Source organism: Bombus pascuorum, chromosome 6 (genome assembly GCF_905332965.1).
Source record: "Bombus pascuorum chromosome 6, iyBomPasc1.1, whole genome shotgun sequence".
Lineage (NCBI taxonomy): Eukaryota > Metazoa > Arthropoda > Insecta > Hymenoptera > Apidae > Bombus > Bombus pascuorum.
In genome coordinates, this window is record NC_083493.1 from 10,864,332 (window position 1) to 10,883,346 (window position 19,015).

General features: G+C 37.1%; 1 protein-coding gene across 7 annotated transcripts in view; it reads left to right on the forward strand.

Moving 5' to 3' along the window:
- LOC132907996 (cell adhesion molecule Dscam2-like) overlaps nucleotides 1-19,015 on the forward strand; it is a 162,818-nt gene that overhangs the window by 112,312 nt on the left and 31,491 nt on the right. For 6 of the 7 annotated variants that reach the window (XM_060961496.1, XM_060961493.1, XM_060961498.1 and 3 more), the window contains one exon: nucleotides 14,647-14,766. In XM_060961496.1, the coding sequence (XP_060817479.1) occupies nucleotides 14,647-14,766 (120 nt within the window). Of the gene's footprint in view, nucleotides 1-4,406; nucleotides 4,770-14,646; nucleotides 14,767-19,015 lie in introns of all 7 variants that reach the window. The other variant, XM_060961494.1, reaches the window with a different exon arrangement.

The following is a 19,015-nucleotide window of genomic DNA, read 5'->3' on the forward strand; positions in this document are numbered from 1 at the left end:
CGTGCCGCGAATTTTCAATCTCATATACTTCCCACGATTTTGAATCCTTCTTGTATAATATCTATCTCTGTCTTTTTACACTCTCTGTGACTACTGACTCTCTTTGCACGCTGTTTCTCTTTTGCACGCCCAATTGCACGCTTTTTTCGGATGTATATATGTAAATATATATTTTTCCCTCGGATATTCTTAATACGTACATATATATATGTATATTTATACGTATGTATATCTATATTGTATATGTACAGTTAACAGATCTTGCCAGTGTTTCACGTAATGTTCGTTCACGAACGTTTTGTTTTCTCTCCTCTATAGTGTGTAATAATCGGGCTGAATCAGTCGATTTGAAGGTGTATGCCTCGTAGATCGTACAACTGTGATCTGTGACATCGAAGCGCTCGTTGAAAATCTGCTTCGGAGGCGAGTTTCCACTCGTTGCTCCAAACTCTTATGTACACGACTATACGCACGCATACATGGATACATACGTATACGCATACACCACTATACACACACACACACACTTTGTCCCCCCACTATTTCTCCGTTTCTGTAACTCTCTGTCTGTCTGTTTCTCCTGTCTTCTCTCCGGGATATGCTCGCGCAGAAACTCGTGTTCAGACCGGTTTCGAATTCGCTGCCGCGAAATTAAACGAGAATCCAGCGTCAGATTAGGATTTTTCGTTTAATTTTGCGCTCGGCGGCCACGGGATCGGGCTCGATGTCACAGCGTGAGATCGCTTCTACGTAAAAGTTACCATACCGTGCTGAGTTTTAATCTTTGCGCGCAATATATGCGTGTTTATATTGCATCGTTCAGAATTAACATATTCAGGAGACAATTTTGATTCAGTATTGATTGAGTATATTGCGTTTCGTATATACAGTAATGCTCGTTTCGATTACAATTGATTTCTCCTAAATTCAAACGATCCAACCTTATCGCTTTTCATTATTAGCGTAATTCGAGTTCCAACTCGAATTCAGAGTGATTTAAATTTAAAAGTAGCCTATAGATATACCGAGAAGAAGCCAGAAATACAGTTAAGTTCTGATACAGATGATGTCAGGAAGATTCAGGAATCTGGAAGATGCACAATTGAGGCAGATTCGGGTTCAAAATAAGAGGAAAGTGAGGAATAATAAACTTACATTGGAGCATAAATTTTTTAAGAGTTAATTATTTCAGATTAGACGTAATTCGGAAATTAGGATGTATAGAGATAAGTTCGAAAATATAATGAAAGTATAGAATAAAATTGCTTCATCCAAAGAATGTCGTTTCTTGGAAAGTCGAACGAATCGAATGAACTAGGTAGAGGATTGGTGTACCAGATTGATTCTTCATTAAGTATATTTAAACTCTATTTGTGCAAAACGAAGTATTATATCAGAAAGTTCTGTTCTACACTTGCAACTTATACTCCTATTTATTTGACAATTAAGCAAATTCGGATATACTTGACAAGTTTCGGCAAAGTCAATTTTCTCGAAAATGTAACGTCTAACGGAATTTTGTTATTCTCGATTTTCTTCATATATTGAACTGTAGAATCTCTCTAACTTCAATTATATCACGAATTTTGATTTATAGTTGATCCTGTCTCTCTCGTTTGTTTTTTGCTAAATTGTTCTTTTTTCCTTATTAATGGATTTTTAAAAAATGGTTAACATCACGAAAATTATAACGTGGTTCTCGATCTATTGAAATTTAAACGAACATTAATGTATATACATTACATAATACGTAATTTCTATGGTATTCTTTTACGTTGGATCGTTGTATAACGACACTTCGAAAACACGATTCGCATATAGTAGGAGCCGTGCTCTTTTGTCCCGTTTTCGAATGAACCGTCCACCTTTGTTGCTCTCTCGATATTTGTGTTGTATTATCGTGTATCAGTCACGTATTTGACCGATTCTGACCGAGTTACATTATATTATATCACTATCACTATCCAGTAGAACAGTATCTTTTTATGAAGACTATGCTATGTTTTCGCTCGAGATATTCTCTATGATTTGTGTACTATCATCATTATCATCATTATTATCATTCAAGTTATATTGAGACCGTAGTGATAAATCGTATTTGGGCGAAATCGATACGAGAGATCTATATAAGTTAGGAATTCGGGAAACGTTATCTTGCATGAGACTGATCTGGCATATTATTACGCATTCGATATACTGTTAATTCGTTGAAATTCAAGTAGTTAAAATCCTTCATTAGGATACAGTCACTGACAAAAGTCTTTGTACATTTTACAAGAAGACTATTTTTAAATAGATAAAATATGAATATTATAAATTAAGTGTGATATATAAATCGTTTTATTCAATTTAAATTTAAAATAAATTAATGACAGCGCATTAATTAATTAAATCATAGACTGGGCAAATTTTGTACTATTTTATTTTGATAAAAATGGCCTTTCTCTAAAATATACGGAGACTTTTATAGGCAACTGTATATACAAGATCTCTCGTGTCTTTTCATCCTACTTAGTTTTCACGCTCGTTTCGATAATTGACTGCTCGACGTTCTATAGGTCCTGGTAAGTAAACTCATCGTTAATCAACTCGAATGAGAAAAGAAAGCCAAACGATCACGGCGAATTATTTCTACTTAACGCCTCTTGAATCAACTTATGAAATCTATGCGAAAGACGCGCCAGTAAAGCGAACAACGAGGAGACCAAAGGTTCAACGTAACCCCGATGAAAATGTTCATTAAAACAGACCACCGGTATAAGGATCGTGCAGTCACCTCTGGTTTCAACTTAGTTTCGCCGAAAGTCTCATAAAGACATATTGGCCGACATTAGCAGTTACTCCGACTCATAAATGTTCATTTTCCGAGCCACGAGGTACGTGTGTGCGGTTCTGGCCGAATATTTATGACCGAGCCACCATTTTTCACGGACTCGGCCGGGGTTACCGTTGCACCTGTCCAGCGTCCACGTTTCGGAGGTCACGTAGCAGGAAACACGTAGCAGAAACTCCAAGTTATCGCGGTTATCAAACGCCCAGTTCTTGTACAAACTCGACCTACTTGAAATTCGTCTGTGGCGAAGTAGTATAGGTTCGTGTTTGGTCAGACAACGAAATAGAGTAGCCGCACGGTATCAACCGCTTCTACCGGAGGATCAGTGCGGATTTGATCAAATAATGTGATCGCGAAATTTCGTACTTCGTGACCTCCTGCGCCAATTTCACGATGAGACTTCGATCACTGGAATAGAAAAAAAAAAAAAAAGAAAATAGAAAAAAAGGAAAACGAAGCGAAATACTGGAAATTGCGGGCGAATAGAGTATTATACGGAACGGAGCCAGCGGAATATAACGGTGATATTACAGAGAGTTGCGCAGGCACCGGTTCTTTTTACCAATCGTTTTTGGATTGTCGTTGCCACCGAGAGGAACATTAATTACGGTCCGTCCGCTCACCGGGAACGGATTAAACTCCGAGCAGTTTGTATCCGCCAGTTGTATTTTAATGTTAATTTCAGACGTTCGGGAAGAAGATTTATTAACTCTCCGTTGTTTTGGACGCGTAGCGCCGGCGCTATTAATTCCGTTTCAACGGGCCGCCTCTGAAGTCCCGCGGAGTTTCACGATTTTCGATGTAATTATCCGGCTCGCCATTTCATTCTCTCCTAGGTAATTCGACACTGTTTCAACATACCTATAGCCAAGCCTTACTAGACTCGCTTTACTTCGTTTTATTTCGCTGTATTCGCTATCGAAACTCAAATATATAGAAGTCTCGTCGTCTAAAGGTCCGTTTATACAAAACCGTGCCATATCCACGTTTCATGTGTATCTATTTATACGTCATTCATTCTATGTTCGTTATTATCAGTAGTTCGAATGGCCTCCGGTTACACTTAATAGTCTCGGATATTTTCCTTGTCTCTCGGTCTGACCACGTCAGGCAACGGTCATAGCATGAACTTGTAAAATTGTGCCTGAACGTATTTCGTTCGTACATGATGTTGTACAAAATCGAAGATTAGCTGATACGAAGATTGTATTTTACATAGTCGAATATTTATCCCGGATACATCTTGGATGGTCCTGGATAGTACATAAATATTAACATAAATATCAAATAAACACTGGGCCAATATTTAGACACGAAACGGACATGGCACGTTTGTGTGTAAATGGATCTTGATGGTACTCGTATGTTGTTCCTCTGGCGCGCTCATTTTATTATCTGAAACTTCCTCTCATCTTCCAGTCCCCTTAACTAACCTTTCCGCAAAAGAAAAGAAAAAAAAAAAGAAAAATAGGAAACGAAGACGAGAGCGTAATCTCTGGTCGAGATACGCGTATAGGAGAACGGTTTGTGCCCGCATGCAGGTACATACTATTATCACACGTCACGTTTATAGTTCCACCGCGGATCTCGCCGTTTTATTTCGAGAACGGTGTGACGGAGGGGATGAGGACACAGCTAATGTGTACCACGAGCCAGGGTGACCAGCCGTTCAACATCACGTGGTTGATGGACGACAAACCGATACAGGTCAGGCCGGGTGACGGTGCGTCGGTGTCGTCCTCGGCATCGTCGTCGTCAGGCGGATCCAACGCGGCCGTCGTCGAGACGGGCAACAACATACAGATAAGCGACTATCCGCCGTTTTCCAGCATCCTGACGATAAATAACGTCAGCGCTAAGCACAGCGGGAACTACACGTGCCAGATCAGCAACGTCGCTGGCCTGGCCGAATACTCGACCAGCCTCTCCGTTGCTGGTTGGTGTCTCAAACGAGCAAAAACAAAAATCGACATATGGTAGCTGTAAGAACCTGTGTACATAAACCGTGTGCCAGCCAGATATACTTGTCTCTGACTGTCTTTCTACAAATATATATATTGTATATATACACCCGTGTATATACATATTACGGCACAGAAAATCGAACAGCCATATCGAAGGATTGGAGTACGGTTTGTTTCGACAGAGTCGATTCGAACGTCGTGTTTTCGTTACCCTCGATCACGCTTCCTCGAGCTCCTATCTTCTTGGATTTTTCATGATCCTTCCATTCTATCATCGATAGGATGTTCTGCGTGTATAGATTAAATCGGAGATTTCTACTTCTTCAAAAAATTTCGGCTCTGGAAATTTATGGAAAACTGTCCGGTGTATCAGAGTAGAGAAGATATATTGTTATAGGGACGAACGTTCCAACGTGAGAAAAGGCGCATCTGTCTTCGTCAGAGGATACATTTCGAAGTTCGATCTATTTGAATTATCTATGCAATACCGAGAGATGGCCAGATATTTGTATACTGACTATAGCGTTAGTACTCTTATTTTCTTAAATTCGCACGAACGTAGAATATCAAGGCTGGATATGGTATTACGTTGCCGAGGACTCTTTTTTCCAGCGCCTATAACCCCAGTAAGAAGACGACGGGAGGTCTATTTAAGGCGGATAACATTCCGCTCCTAACTGCTGGAATATTGCCTTAAAAGAAAATAGCGAGAGAGATCCGCCAGGCAGATGGCTTCTGTTCCTTCAAGGACACCGATGGTTGCCTCGCAATTACATTTGTCCGGGTACCAACCGCCTTTTCCGTAGCCGTTCTTCGCAGGGTTGTGCTCGGTGCGTGTACCAAGTAGTCGTTTGGCTCGTTCCGGGCGCGTTTTTTTAACGCGAGCACGTTTCTTCCGTCGCCGTTTTCCCCAACGATGTTTCCTCGTTTCCATCTTCGAGCCATCCTCTCCCCGCTATTCCACCTCTGAATGACATTACAAGCCTAGTCTTCCCGGGGCGAAAGTTTACTGGCAGTCGAACCGGGCGCTCTCGCGAGGATACGACCCAGGCAAATTAGTTTCGAGTTTCAGAGGGGTGGCGCGGTAATGCGACTTTTCAAGAAGTTCTCGGCAGCCGTTCGACGATTCCGAAAGTCGCCGACACCCATTCCTTCGCCGCGATCGAGATCTAAATCACTTTCTACCTTTGTATGAATGGAACCGGTTCTGGGCTTGTTCCCAAGCTACGACAACAAAGCTGCGCCGTTCTTCCGTTTACGGCAGCTGTGAACTTCCTCGCACGCGAAGTCGATTAAATTACAGGACCTGTACGCGCGGTATCGTTACACGAAAGGAACTTTCCGGTAAATAATAGTACAACAATATGCAGCAAAGTGGAAAACGGAAGAACGATGCGATGTTAATCTTCGTTAGTTAAAATGAATTCTTCCAGAGACGATAAAATTCGTTAGCAGACTGCAGACATTCATGCAAATTTGTACTTTTATAGAATAAAATTAAAGAACGGGACCTAAGTAGAAATTTGTCTCGCATACTCACATTATTGAATCCTATTTAATTTACATTGTAATTGTGAAAAGGGATTTGAAGAATTTATTTTATATTGTTTTCGTCGTTATTTCTCCTTCCATCTAGATTCTACAATTTTACCAAGTTGAAGAAAATTTGAAATATTTTATGTCATTGTACTAAACTATTTTTTGAAATCGTATATAGAAACTCGCTTGATTATTTGATTTGTGTAATTAATGCATTTGTATTACAACTGAAGCTACTACGCGTTATTTCACTGCTTAATCATTAATGGGTCTTTCCCATAAATGCATAAAGTCTACAGTCTACTCGTTGCTCGCTTTTAAAACGAATTGCAAGTGTACGAGGAGATGAAAAAAAGGGAAGGTAATAAGTTGGAAAAAACAAAGGTGGTTTACATATCATGATTTTGATATTTCAAGGGACACACGAGATGCCAGGAGTATTAAAAGAGTGACACGCGTTGTCGCGCTGTGTAATGTTCTTCCGCGTCATTCATATTCACTAAGAGCTGGCCGGTGTTGGCGAGCGAAACGCACGTAAAAACTGCTCGTAAATTCGAGTTAGCCGTGTTATAGCCAGCAAATCGATGCGACCGTGATACGTACGCGAGTCCCTCGTGATTTCGATATCGTTTTTCAACGCACAGTGTACACACGCCTCTCTTTCTCGCCCTGAAACAACATCCTCACTGTTTTGTCCCGTTAACGAACTATTTTCACGGACTCTGTCGTTCGTGCGTACCCTACAGAAGGCAACATATCGCGGGGACAATGCCTTTGACACGTATCTCATTGGTTGTGAAATAAATTTTTGGACAACTGAAACTATGGCGTAGTGTTCTAATTCACAATGATTTTCTGAAAAATGTTATTCGTTTTTTAGAAGTTACACTGATTCCACTTATCGAGGAAATGGAAATTGCTCTACATTAAATTGGAAAAGTCTTTAATAATTCTTAGTGCGCTAAGTTATTGGCGAATTCATTGCAGTGACATTAAGAACTGCTGTCATTGTGACTGAATGTTTTATAAAACAAGGAGTCGTAAATTACACGGTGTAGTACAGAAAATTTAATGGCACGTTATTGCTGGAAAGTTGAATTTTTTAAAAGGATGAATGTGTGTTGGAACGTATTTCAGATTTAAAGAATACATTTCAATTATTAGTAATGTGTTTCATATTTAAATAATAGATTTTAATTACTAGTGTATGTGTATTTAAAATATTTGGACGATTTTATTCTTGACACAGTACTATTAATCCTTATGTAATCAGAACTAAATTAATACAATGGAAGATTAAATATCTAACAAGGAGAGGAAATATTGTGATTCTTACGAAGTATTAAAATAATTTTCAATTGAAAAATTCTATAATCTTTGGAACTTTGAAGTATATGACTTAAATAAAAGGGCACTAACAATTTCTTGTTTGCAAAAATAAAATACAAACGTCAGATAGTGAAATCAATTTTATAGCAGTACATTCTGTTTCGTTTTCTTTCATAAACTAGAAATCATCTCAAACTTTGAAATTTACTATGAAATTCAATAACGAAGTCGATGGATGATAAAGTCTCTCCAGTACTCCGAGTTAGTTCACATACGTATAATCGATTAAGACACCCAAACACTAGAATCTACTTGCGCACCACATACGAGTACCCTCGAGAACGATCCGCGTAGAGTCGATCTATCGTCGATTTAGGAGTCATAAGAACAGGGATTTCACAGTGAAAGGATTCGTGACTTAGGTGAAATCGACCAAGATGCAATAACGAGTCGATGAAACTCGCGAAACTGGTTCACCAATGGGAATTCTCACGTCAGGTGAATTTAAGGGACTCATAGAACCCCGTTTACTGGAAACAAAAGGCAATAGTGCGGAAAATAGAGTGCTTGATTTTCGCCGATCAGCGAAACCTTGGAAATGATAAGAGCAACAATGGTCGCCACGGCGAACAATCTGCTGAGGAGGATTTCGACCAAGGACGATAAGAAACACCTGACCTTCCGCGTTTGTTCCCTGGGATATTATAGCGCTACCTTTTGTGCAACGTATGGTTATTGTATACAGCAAATACTATCGTCCGTAAGTACCTGAACACACCAGATGCAATTTAATCCACAAGTATGATTGAAGAACGTTTTTCTACTATTACTATCGGTTTAAGTTAACGTATAAATATTTAACAGAAATTCGTGATAAAATATATCCTCTTTTCTAATTCTGTTAAACATAATGCAGAATATATCTACTGTAAAAAATGCCACGAATTTTTCGAATAAGCTAATATTTGGATATCTGATGTAATTTTATTAAAAGGTTGATATTTTTATCACATTTTCAACGGTGCTCTATTAAATTTGCGAATATATTTGTATTTCTATGAAGTTCCATGTTTATCGCTTTCATATTCCAATATTGTACAGAAACTCATTTAATACAGGTCTAATATTTATTTGTATTAATTAATTAACTATTGTGTTCGTCAATATCTAGTAACTATATATATATTTGCCCGAAATAAAGTCAGAAATGGAAATTAGATTAAAGTATATTCTATATATTTTGGCTTACAAAAATATTTGAACACTTACTATAACAAATTTTAGTCGATGCTTAAGACAATAGATTTTATGTACGTTCAAGACCATTATTCATACTGGATACTGATTTTCTACATTCTCGAATTCGTTTCAAATTTTTCCAATATAGTCATGATAATCGTATTTCATTACAGTGGAGTATTTTCATATAAAGTTTCTATAAGTGTTATAATACTTTCGTCACCTAGTGTATATTTGCAAATAATGGATTCATTGAAACGAAATTTGATTAATTTATTTAAACACGAACTCACTGACTTGTCGCATATTGAACACAAAATTTACAAACTTCTACCTACTACAGTTATATGAGTTCAGTTATATGAACGATTGGTCCTAAAAGAAAATTTATATAAACGAGGTTCTGTGATTTAGAAGTGTCGAAATATTCACGAATGGTAGCGCATCTGGATTCATGGCATTTTGAAACCGTTGGACTATACAATCCAGATGCGATTTACATCTGGTCAGCCGATGGAGAAACGACTGAAATGGAAACGACGACGTGTATGGATAAATACTCGCGTTAGCCCTGTTATCGGATACACGTGTCCTAATGCGTATAAAACGACGTGCACTCGCTCGTCATTCGAAAGCGATTCCAGCTGAGAGCGTATCCTGCAGGATGTATAAACGATCCTTCCCTTATCCCTGAGGGGGACGCGAGAAGCCAAGGATCCGCGAGTAATTTAAAGTTGCGAACCTTGTTGCCCGACTTCCAGGTCTTCGGTAAGTTGCTTCAACTGAATTATACTAAAACGCACGATAAATTATATTCCCTGGCAAATTCTATTCCGTCTATTTCCGTGATTGTCGACCGCCAATTTCAAGGTTCTTTGCCAGTTAATCAATTTTGGTCTTACTCTTTCTGGTGAATCGAGTTCTACGTTCTTCGAGCTCGGTACTTCATCCACATCTTCTCTGTTTTGTGGAGAAAACGTGTATTTCACTGATAGTACATATTAGTGGATTTATCGTAACTTCTCTTATTCTATTTATTTTAGTTGTTTACGTCTTATGTTATTTTTCTACATTTTTATATTGCTAGGAGTATATTTCAACCAGAGAATTATAACTGTCTAGATTGTTATGTTGTTATTTCCCTTATAAATTTAAGAAATAGAATCCGTTAATAAATCCGTATTGAAAAGCAAATTGGAAAGAGAAGAAAAACATTTCCTCGTTAATCATTTCATGATAAATTTTATTTCGTTCAAATTGATTTCAAGCAAACAAAATTAATTAATTGACACTGTACTCTCAATTTATTGTATAATCTATAAACACGCGATTCATAATCACTGCGATTATTTTAACATTTTACGCCTTTAATTACGTTCCTCAACCTACTTACGATTTTCATGCTATTAAATTATCCATCTTATAAGCTTACTGAGACTAGTGAATTAATAGACTTACATTAAGAAGAAGATTGGGCAAGTCGTATCAAAGATTTCCTTATTAGATTTCGTCTAATCCAAGAAGAAATAACGAATTATTAAATAAAATTCATTTCGATCAACCAACCTTAATTGACACCACAATTATCACATCGTTGTATGCTTTAAAAATACCTGTTTTACAATAATTATGATTGTTTACTTTTTCAATTTATTTATTCAAGCTTCCGTTTGTTTATTTCCATACCTGTTTTGTTTATTTCGTTTATTCCATACCATTGCGTACTTGTCAGTGGACAACGACTAAAAACTGTATATCTTGCGGCATTTAGCGACGATATAATAACCTGATAATCTTAGTCATTCGGTAAAATTTCCTCAATTCATTCGTGCTATGCTATAGAATCTCGCCATACACGCATCCACAAGTAATTAAGTGTCGAGCTTTCCCTATAGTCTCGTCGAGCGATTTCGATTCAAAGTTTCGCGTTTCGCCTAACAATACGCGACCGGAATACGAAACGAATTTCCCCGGGGTTATACGCGGATTCGCGTCCCCGGAAAATAGCACGGTCGAGATTCTGGTAACGTTTACCTCGCGCACCGCGGAACCGAAGTAAATGCGCTTCTAGGTCCGCTAGGCGTTCATCAGGCTGCAACATCCTCTTCCTCTTGCATTCAGTTTTCTGCAACAGGTTTACGATCGTACGCGACACGGCTGTTGTCGAGAATTTTCTGTTTACTCAACGAGCAATCTTCGTCTTTTGTCGTTGGCGTATTTCCAATTTTTCTATTGGAAATGTGGGAAGCAAATTGCTTGCTCGACGATATCTCCGACGCCCGCGAAAGTGCTATTTCACTGGTGTAGAAATACTCTTTGATGGTTTCTTCAGATGTTACAGTGGTGCTTTACATAATCTTGCTTGTAAAATATAAGAATCTGGCAGAAACTAAAAACAGTTATTGCATCGATTCCCTTTCTTAAGATATCTATGTAGAACTTTTCTTTTTAATAACTTTCACAATGAATTGAAACTTCCGAGCAGTTATTTAAGTTGTACAACTGCGTAAAACTACATGTCATAGAAACGGTGAACAAAGTCAATACCGTAGCTTTTCGTGACATATTATAGAAAAATTTGATCTGTGCTAATATTCTTATTCATTACGTTATCTAGCGCTATGCGCACACTCCACAAACTCAGTTCCAAGAACTGGCAAGAATAGGTATGATCACTTAACGAAACAAAGTTTCAACTTGGACTAATTAGTATAGTACTATTATGCTTAAAACATCATAAAATATTCGTGCGAGATCATTGTCAAGGGATTGAAGCAATCCAATGGTATAAGATATCTTTCTGGTGAATCGAGTGATTTCAGTTATTCTAGTTATCCGTATCTCCAGAAGTCTGGATACCAGGTATCTGAAATCGGGGTTACTGGGTTTGTGGAAGACTATTTCCTCGAAATACCAGGAGGGCCGCATATCTATGTATTGGCTACATAGTGATTTCATATGGAGTTGAAGTCGGAGCCGAAGTGTCCGACCGGAAGCGTGTCCTTATCGAGGCATTTCCCTTCGTCCGCAAAAACGGCTCGATTTTATATAAAGTTTCGAGGCCACGTAATGCTGACGCAACACCGGTACTCCAATCCTCTTCGAAACGACAGCACTTGCGCGTAAAGAAAGTGTTTTTTAGAAGAAGACAGAAAAATATATATATATAATATATACGACACGATAAGCAATAGCACACAAGCCAGGAAGTCCAAGAGTTTTTCCTCACGCAGCACAGAATATAAAAAAAAGAGAACGAATATATTTCTAGGGATGCAGGTTTACGTCGTGCGATTTGCCTTCTTTATTTTTCTATCTCTCTATCTCTCCTTCGTTTTTAATGCATGCTAATTGACGAGCCGGTTAACCGTAACGGGAACGTATTCGACGACACGAATTTCTTTCGTTCGTGTAATTTTTCCGGAAGAGCACGTTCCACCCGAGCGACGATTAAAGCAACGCCAAGTTAATCCGTCGACGACGAGTCGGTAAGGAAAAAATGAAAACGAGATGAAAAAAAAGAAAGAGGACGAAGTGAAAAAATACTAGAAAAAAGAAGAACGAAAGATGCTGAAAAAGTAAATGAGAACGAAGGTTCCTTGATTGTTGTTATTACTTTCTTTTCTCGTTGTTTCATCGTTACTATTTGTACATCCTCACGAATCATCAGCATTTGTAAAGAGTTCGATTTGTAGATCTCGAAAGTTGAGCGTGCTGATTTCTAATTAGAATTAGTATACTTTTCGTTGTTCGACCGTTTTTTAATTGCGAACGAATCATTAGTATTTTTTCTTTTTCTTCATTGTTTTACTGTCATATCTTTTTGTCCTCGTTACACGCGTTTTCATTAATTAGAGTATCATTTTATTTTCTTTATTGTTGTTGTTCCTTTGTATTTTATTTTACTTTCTTTTTCTTTTCTTCTTTTTTTGTTTTTTGTAGCGGTTTCGTGTACCGAGAGATATTACTTATATTGTGCTCGTGTAATGCAACAAAATGTCTGTGACAGATGTAAAAGCATGCGTTCGCGTAGTTAACGTTTACTGGTTCAGTGCGTTTTCTCGTACGATATTTTTCGCCTACCTTTATATTTTATCTCTATATACATACGAGCAACTTGGAATGACGATGGAAAGAATGTTGAGAGTAACTTTTACATTATTTAATGTGTGCCTCGAAAGTTTTTTGCGTGTCTTTTTCTTCGTATATACTGATTACAAGTAACGTTCTTTTGAAATAGGTACCGTTTGCGTTGTTCGTACGTTGTTTTTTAACAACCTTTTATTATTACATTATATATTCACATCTTTTTTACTTGGAATGATGCTTGCCGTGTTTTTATATTTTTCGAATAAAATGATTCTTGCATGGAACACTTACCCTTCCAATTACGGTATACTTTTTCTTATATAATTATTCCAGCGAATGCTCTTTTCCCGTGTAGTACGTACCATGGAACAATGAGTTCTCTGTTTCATTCTTTAAAACACTTTATAGTTCCTTTTATTTCACTCTCCCTTTATTCGAACACATTTTTCAATTTTTCTTTTACAGATAAGTTTCTCCGAAACGAGCACGTTTTCAGTTACAATTTATTAACACAGATTAACAACAAATGCACGAACATTTTTCTTTTAATTTTCAATTTCGTCCCATAATTCTGTTCTCTCATTCTTGTTTTATCTCTTTTGTTTTTTAATCACTGCTCGAAATTCTTCCTGGTAAATTAGTTTCCTCTGATTGAAACAACGAATGAGTAAACATTTTACCCCTCTAAATACGACATCGTCAATTCAAGTAGTCTAAACACGGACACCACCGGTTTTGTTGCTACACGTTGTTGTTCACACTTTTAGCGATCCGTAAGTATGCAGTAACATCGAAACCCGTTGGAAATGCATGCGTTTCACGACACACGAGTATATACGCGAGTACAAAACAACAACACGCGACAGCAAAGACAAATGTAGTAGATAGAGAGAAACGCCTGGGACCGGTGATCCTCGTCGACTAAAAAACCATCGTTCGATCATTCTATAGAAGTAACCAGTGTTCTCAGAGAACAATGGCTAATTAGTCAAACAAAGTATTATTCTTCGCGTTTAGCTAACAGAGGATGCGCTGATTAATCTCTATGGCACCTATTTTATACCGAGTAATCCGATTTCTCAATTTGAAAGGAGAAAAATGGAATTGTGCAAGAGGCAGAACTGTATAGACATATCAAGTGTGATAGAATAGCAGTCATTTTTATGTGCAATTAGATATTAATCCACGATAGATATCATTGAGTTACAGATAATCTATAATAAGTTTAAACCATACGCGTAAAACCATAAAAAAGATCTCAACTTTTGTTTTCATAGCTTCGAATAACAAGATAAAAGAAAAACAGCGAAAGACGAAACGATCCGAAAACTTCTTGTCTAAATGGTTCTGTCCCGGTTCCTAAGTCTTCCAAACGAATTGTGTATATCAGCTACGTGCCAGGTTAAGTCCACCAGCTATTTGGTTCGTCGATAGGAAGCATTTTCGACGAAAAGTTGTCACGAATTGAGATAAGGGAATAAAGGGTACGTGGACAAAGGTCACGCGATAGTGTAATTGACACGGTGATTTGAAATGAACAGGACGAAGCGTCGATCGACGAGGATCTGCCGAGAAATCGGGCGACGACGAAACGCTGGTCCGCCAGGAACCGGCGATCCGGAAGATTTTAAGCCAATTGGATCGTATTTTTAGTGCCGCCGCGATGGACGGTGGAACCTATCGACCAGAACGCCGTTGTAGGTCACGGCGTCTCCATTGCCTGTCAGGCTGAAGGATTCCCCATTCCGACGGTGACTTGGAAGCAATCGATCGGTAAGTCACGACTCAGACTTGAAACTTACCAACCCACTGTGGCTGGAGGGAGCTCACGTCCCGAAAAACTGTCCTCTGTCTTACTGAAAACCACCGAGCGTGACATACGTTCGGCTTCGATCTCGAACGATGATGCGATCAGTCACCTTACCGAGTTGTTTTCGTACCTTTATCTGTCTTTGCTCCTTCCTCTGCGTTTTCTTTCGAATTTGCCCTATCCTTCTTTTATAATGTATTAGGAACTATTTTTAACTCTCAGATAGTACGTTTAAGACGGGTACTCTGTCTTTCATTTATTCTTAGTTTAGTTATTTCTGAGAAGTGGTATTTCGTATGTAGTTACAGTTTCGTGGGAATATTGTTCTTGTATTTTTTATATTTTTCTGAGAATTATTTTTACAGAAATTTTATTTGCTGGGAGTGTGGAGAAGTAAAAGATTTCGATATTAAAATAAAACAGTTAATTATACCGGGAAAAATAAAAATATAATGCAATGCAACGCGACACAACGAAGTACAACTGAAAGGCTACCCATTTAAAAACCGTCTCTCTTGCGTAATACATACATATATTCTAACATCAAAGCATTTTCTTCTTTTTATTTTACAACTTCTTTCGCTCACTTCAGAAGAACCATAGCGATATTCTTAGAACACATTTAGTCACGTCAGCTCCAAACCTTGGGTAGCCGTGCACTTTTTTTTCACACTTTAATCTCAAGCAGTCGGGCCATCCGTATACCCTTATCACTTAAAACTCAATTACTCGCTGTAAAAAATCGCCTAGGATTTCTCCTAATCTTTTCTTCTTAATGGCAATCATCCAAACTGTACAATAATATGTTTAAATGTGTTCGAGGTAGATATTATGTTAGCAACGTTATTTTTCTCAAATATACTACGATAAATTTCGTATTTTGAACATCGTCATATACATATAACACAGTTATCAATGCTTATTTCCTATGAAAAGTTGAAATTACATATTATCTGTGCCTCATAGCAAAAACGCAAAAAGTCTTTAGTATCAAAAGATAATCATTGTCTAAATATTTTCTTCTGAATTCTTGAAGGGTTAATATCGTAATATATATGGAACCAGTGTAACGAGGGAAGATGGATATTTGTTTCAAAGAGTAAAAGAGAGATTCTTAATTCGCAAAGTGTCATTTTCTGATTAGAGCTTGTACATCCTCACATTTTCCTCTCACGTTTCTTGCTACTCTCGCTGGCTGTCTTATAGGCGTATTCTACTGTGGAAGATGCCTTTGAGCATGCGGACAAGCTGCTGTAACACCTTGATGGCACTTAATACGTGGAATTTGATGCTTGCCTTTTGACGGCTCGTTTCCTTCTACGGGAATCTCGGCTTCGTCGAACTTAATACGTATATACGTGCCTATGAGATGTTGACGTGACGTAATTTTTATTCCAGGAGATTTGGTTCATAGAGAAAAATGGCCTTATTTATTCCCAATATAATAGTTTCTCCTAAATGATTTCACTTAATTGACAGGATAATCGACTTCTCTGTCACGTTATAAATTTTCTATTGACAGCAACAAATGGACAGACAGGCAGTCGCGTCGAAAACAAAGTAAGCTTTTATACCATAGCAATGATTGGACGAAAAGAAAAATAATGAGAATTCTAAAAGTTAATATAGTAATCTTTTGTCAGTAGTACACTAAAAAGGGCTTATGGTACGTACACGGATAATTTGTACAATATACTTTCCAATTCTAATCTTGAGTTCGAATTTGCATATAGCTTCCTTGATGGTATTACACCTTTTGAATTTTAATTTTGCTAATACGACTGTATGAAAAAGTTGAGAATCAGTGACCTAGCACATTTCGAAAAAGTAGTTTAACAAAAGAAAATTAGTAATACAATTTCGTACCACATTATGATGTGGAATATTCCAGAAAAATGTAAACGTAGGACTTCGTAGACGACGAAGAAAATGTAGATACGAGAAGATGGCGTCCTTACGAAGGTGGAGGAAAATTTAAAATTCTATCAGGCGGAATCGATTCGAGGACCGTTGCAACTTCGATTTATTGCTATTGATTTATAGATTGACTTATCTGATGTCATTAAAAACGTCTGTTTGCCTCGAGAGGCTTATTAACTAATCACTACTCATTGACCTTAAAGTACAACAAAACAGAACAGAAAAATAGATATTCGAGATATTTCGTTGCACGATTTCCCTCTTTCTCCGAAACAATTTAATTACTGGCTGACTTTTACGTGAATCCCATCGATCGTTTTCATCAGGTTACAGCTGCTGAGTGTATTTAACCCGAGGCTGGCGGAGGTTGACGAAGATATCCATCAGAAATTTCGCTGATCGGCCGTTTCCAGAGGTCTCATTCAATCTGAAATAAGCCCTCCGTCCGATGAAGCGGTGGTACAATTAGTTTCACCAGTTCGTTGCTCGTGAACATTATATTGCACCGCTTGGGAGAATGAAATTTCTCCTCTTTTTCCTCGATCATAGCCCATCTACTTCGTACTGTTACGATTCCTCTTTTACTGAAAGTTAAATCACTCATTATGGGAGGAATACGTTTCAAAACTGAGCCAATGAGGGAGAATATTAATTAAACGATTTAATATTGTTGGAATACGCCAGTACATAGTCGAGTTCTGGACGTAGATAGGCTAAAAGAAAGTGCAAAAAAGGATTGATCTTTTTCAACTCGTTGCGTTGCAATACGAACACTTCTTAAATTTGAAGCTGTCGTTGCTTTTTGGACGAAGCAAGCTTTATCGTACATTTTTCTGAATAATTCATTTTTATTCATAATTATTAAACTGTGGATATTTAGGCAGATTCAAAATTTCATGAGCAGAACTAAAAAAATCTTTCTCTCTCTTTCTGGGATATTTTATATAATTTTATATAATATATAACATACTATGCGCGTTTTGGTCATTTTTCTTTCTTCAAATTTCTCATAAATACATAAAAACCTGCGGTCTATTAATTAATTGCTGTTTCAATAGTATAAAAAGATTATATTTCATAAAAAAGGTATTTATTTGCTCAAGGAAATTATTATTTTTTAAATCCTAATATGTTTTAAATTTTTTAGTAGATGCGTATATCCGCATCATAAAGTCAAGTTTGCAATCTGTGCTTTAGCGTTATGTTTTACGTTTCTCTGTGCAATAACACGCTTTTACCATTGAGAGACAGAATTGTTCGTTTGTAAATGATGAAAATCCAACAAATGCGTATTCAAGATAGTAATTTTTTGTTACTTCGATACTTATACAAGATGTCACTACTTGATATCAAACGTCAAAGCTCTGGAAGTACTTTCGATCGCATTTTCACGTACGTTGTATCTTTTCACGCAACGCCGAACTTCCTTTGGACATTTACCCGTTTCCCGATGTTTATTGTATCGGAAAGAATGTCGAATGACGTTGATCCGCCACAATGGTAGCGCTCCTCTCTGTCGATGGTAGGGCATACGCGACGACACTGTGAATTCCGACGGATATTCTGATGCCCGGCTGAAAATTCTGTAACGTCATAAACGCGTATCGCATGAGGTAGCTGGGATTCCTCCTGAATTACACCCGATTCGCCGAATCGGCGAATGTCGAAACGAATTTCTATCTTTTAAACATTTTTTGGATAAATCATCAGTTGTAAAGTATAAATATGTAGATATTCCTTAGAGAGATATCAAAGTAATGAGAAAAATTTATATATATGTACAAATATCAGATAAGTATTTTTCAAACTATAAACACTTTAATTTTGCATATTTTCCTGAAAGGGTTTGGTTAAATTTTATTTGAAATAAGCATAAGAAATAACTATTTGAAATAATTTTTAGTTTAGGAATAATACAGGCAAAGTAATTTAATTTTACATTGAACATTTTAAATATAATTCGTCTTCAAATAATTTTCTATTTTACACAACTAATTTGAATTTTAATATTAATTTTAATATTAATTTGAATTTTAGATATATTGATTTGCATATATTTAAATCATAAACAATATAGCTAAATTATTTTAAAGCATAATAGCATTTGGATATAACAATATTATTCTTGTATAACATGTATCCGAACTTGTAGAAATTTGTATTTCTACAAGTTGTTGACAACTTTGATATAATAGAAACAGAAATTATTTCGGAGATTATTGCACAAAATTGTTTCGAAATAACGTGCCTCTCAATAAGATGACGTAAATTCACTTTACGTCGCTGTATATA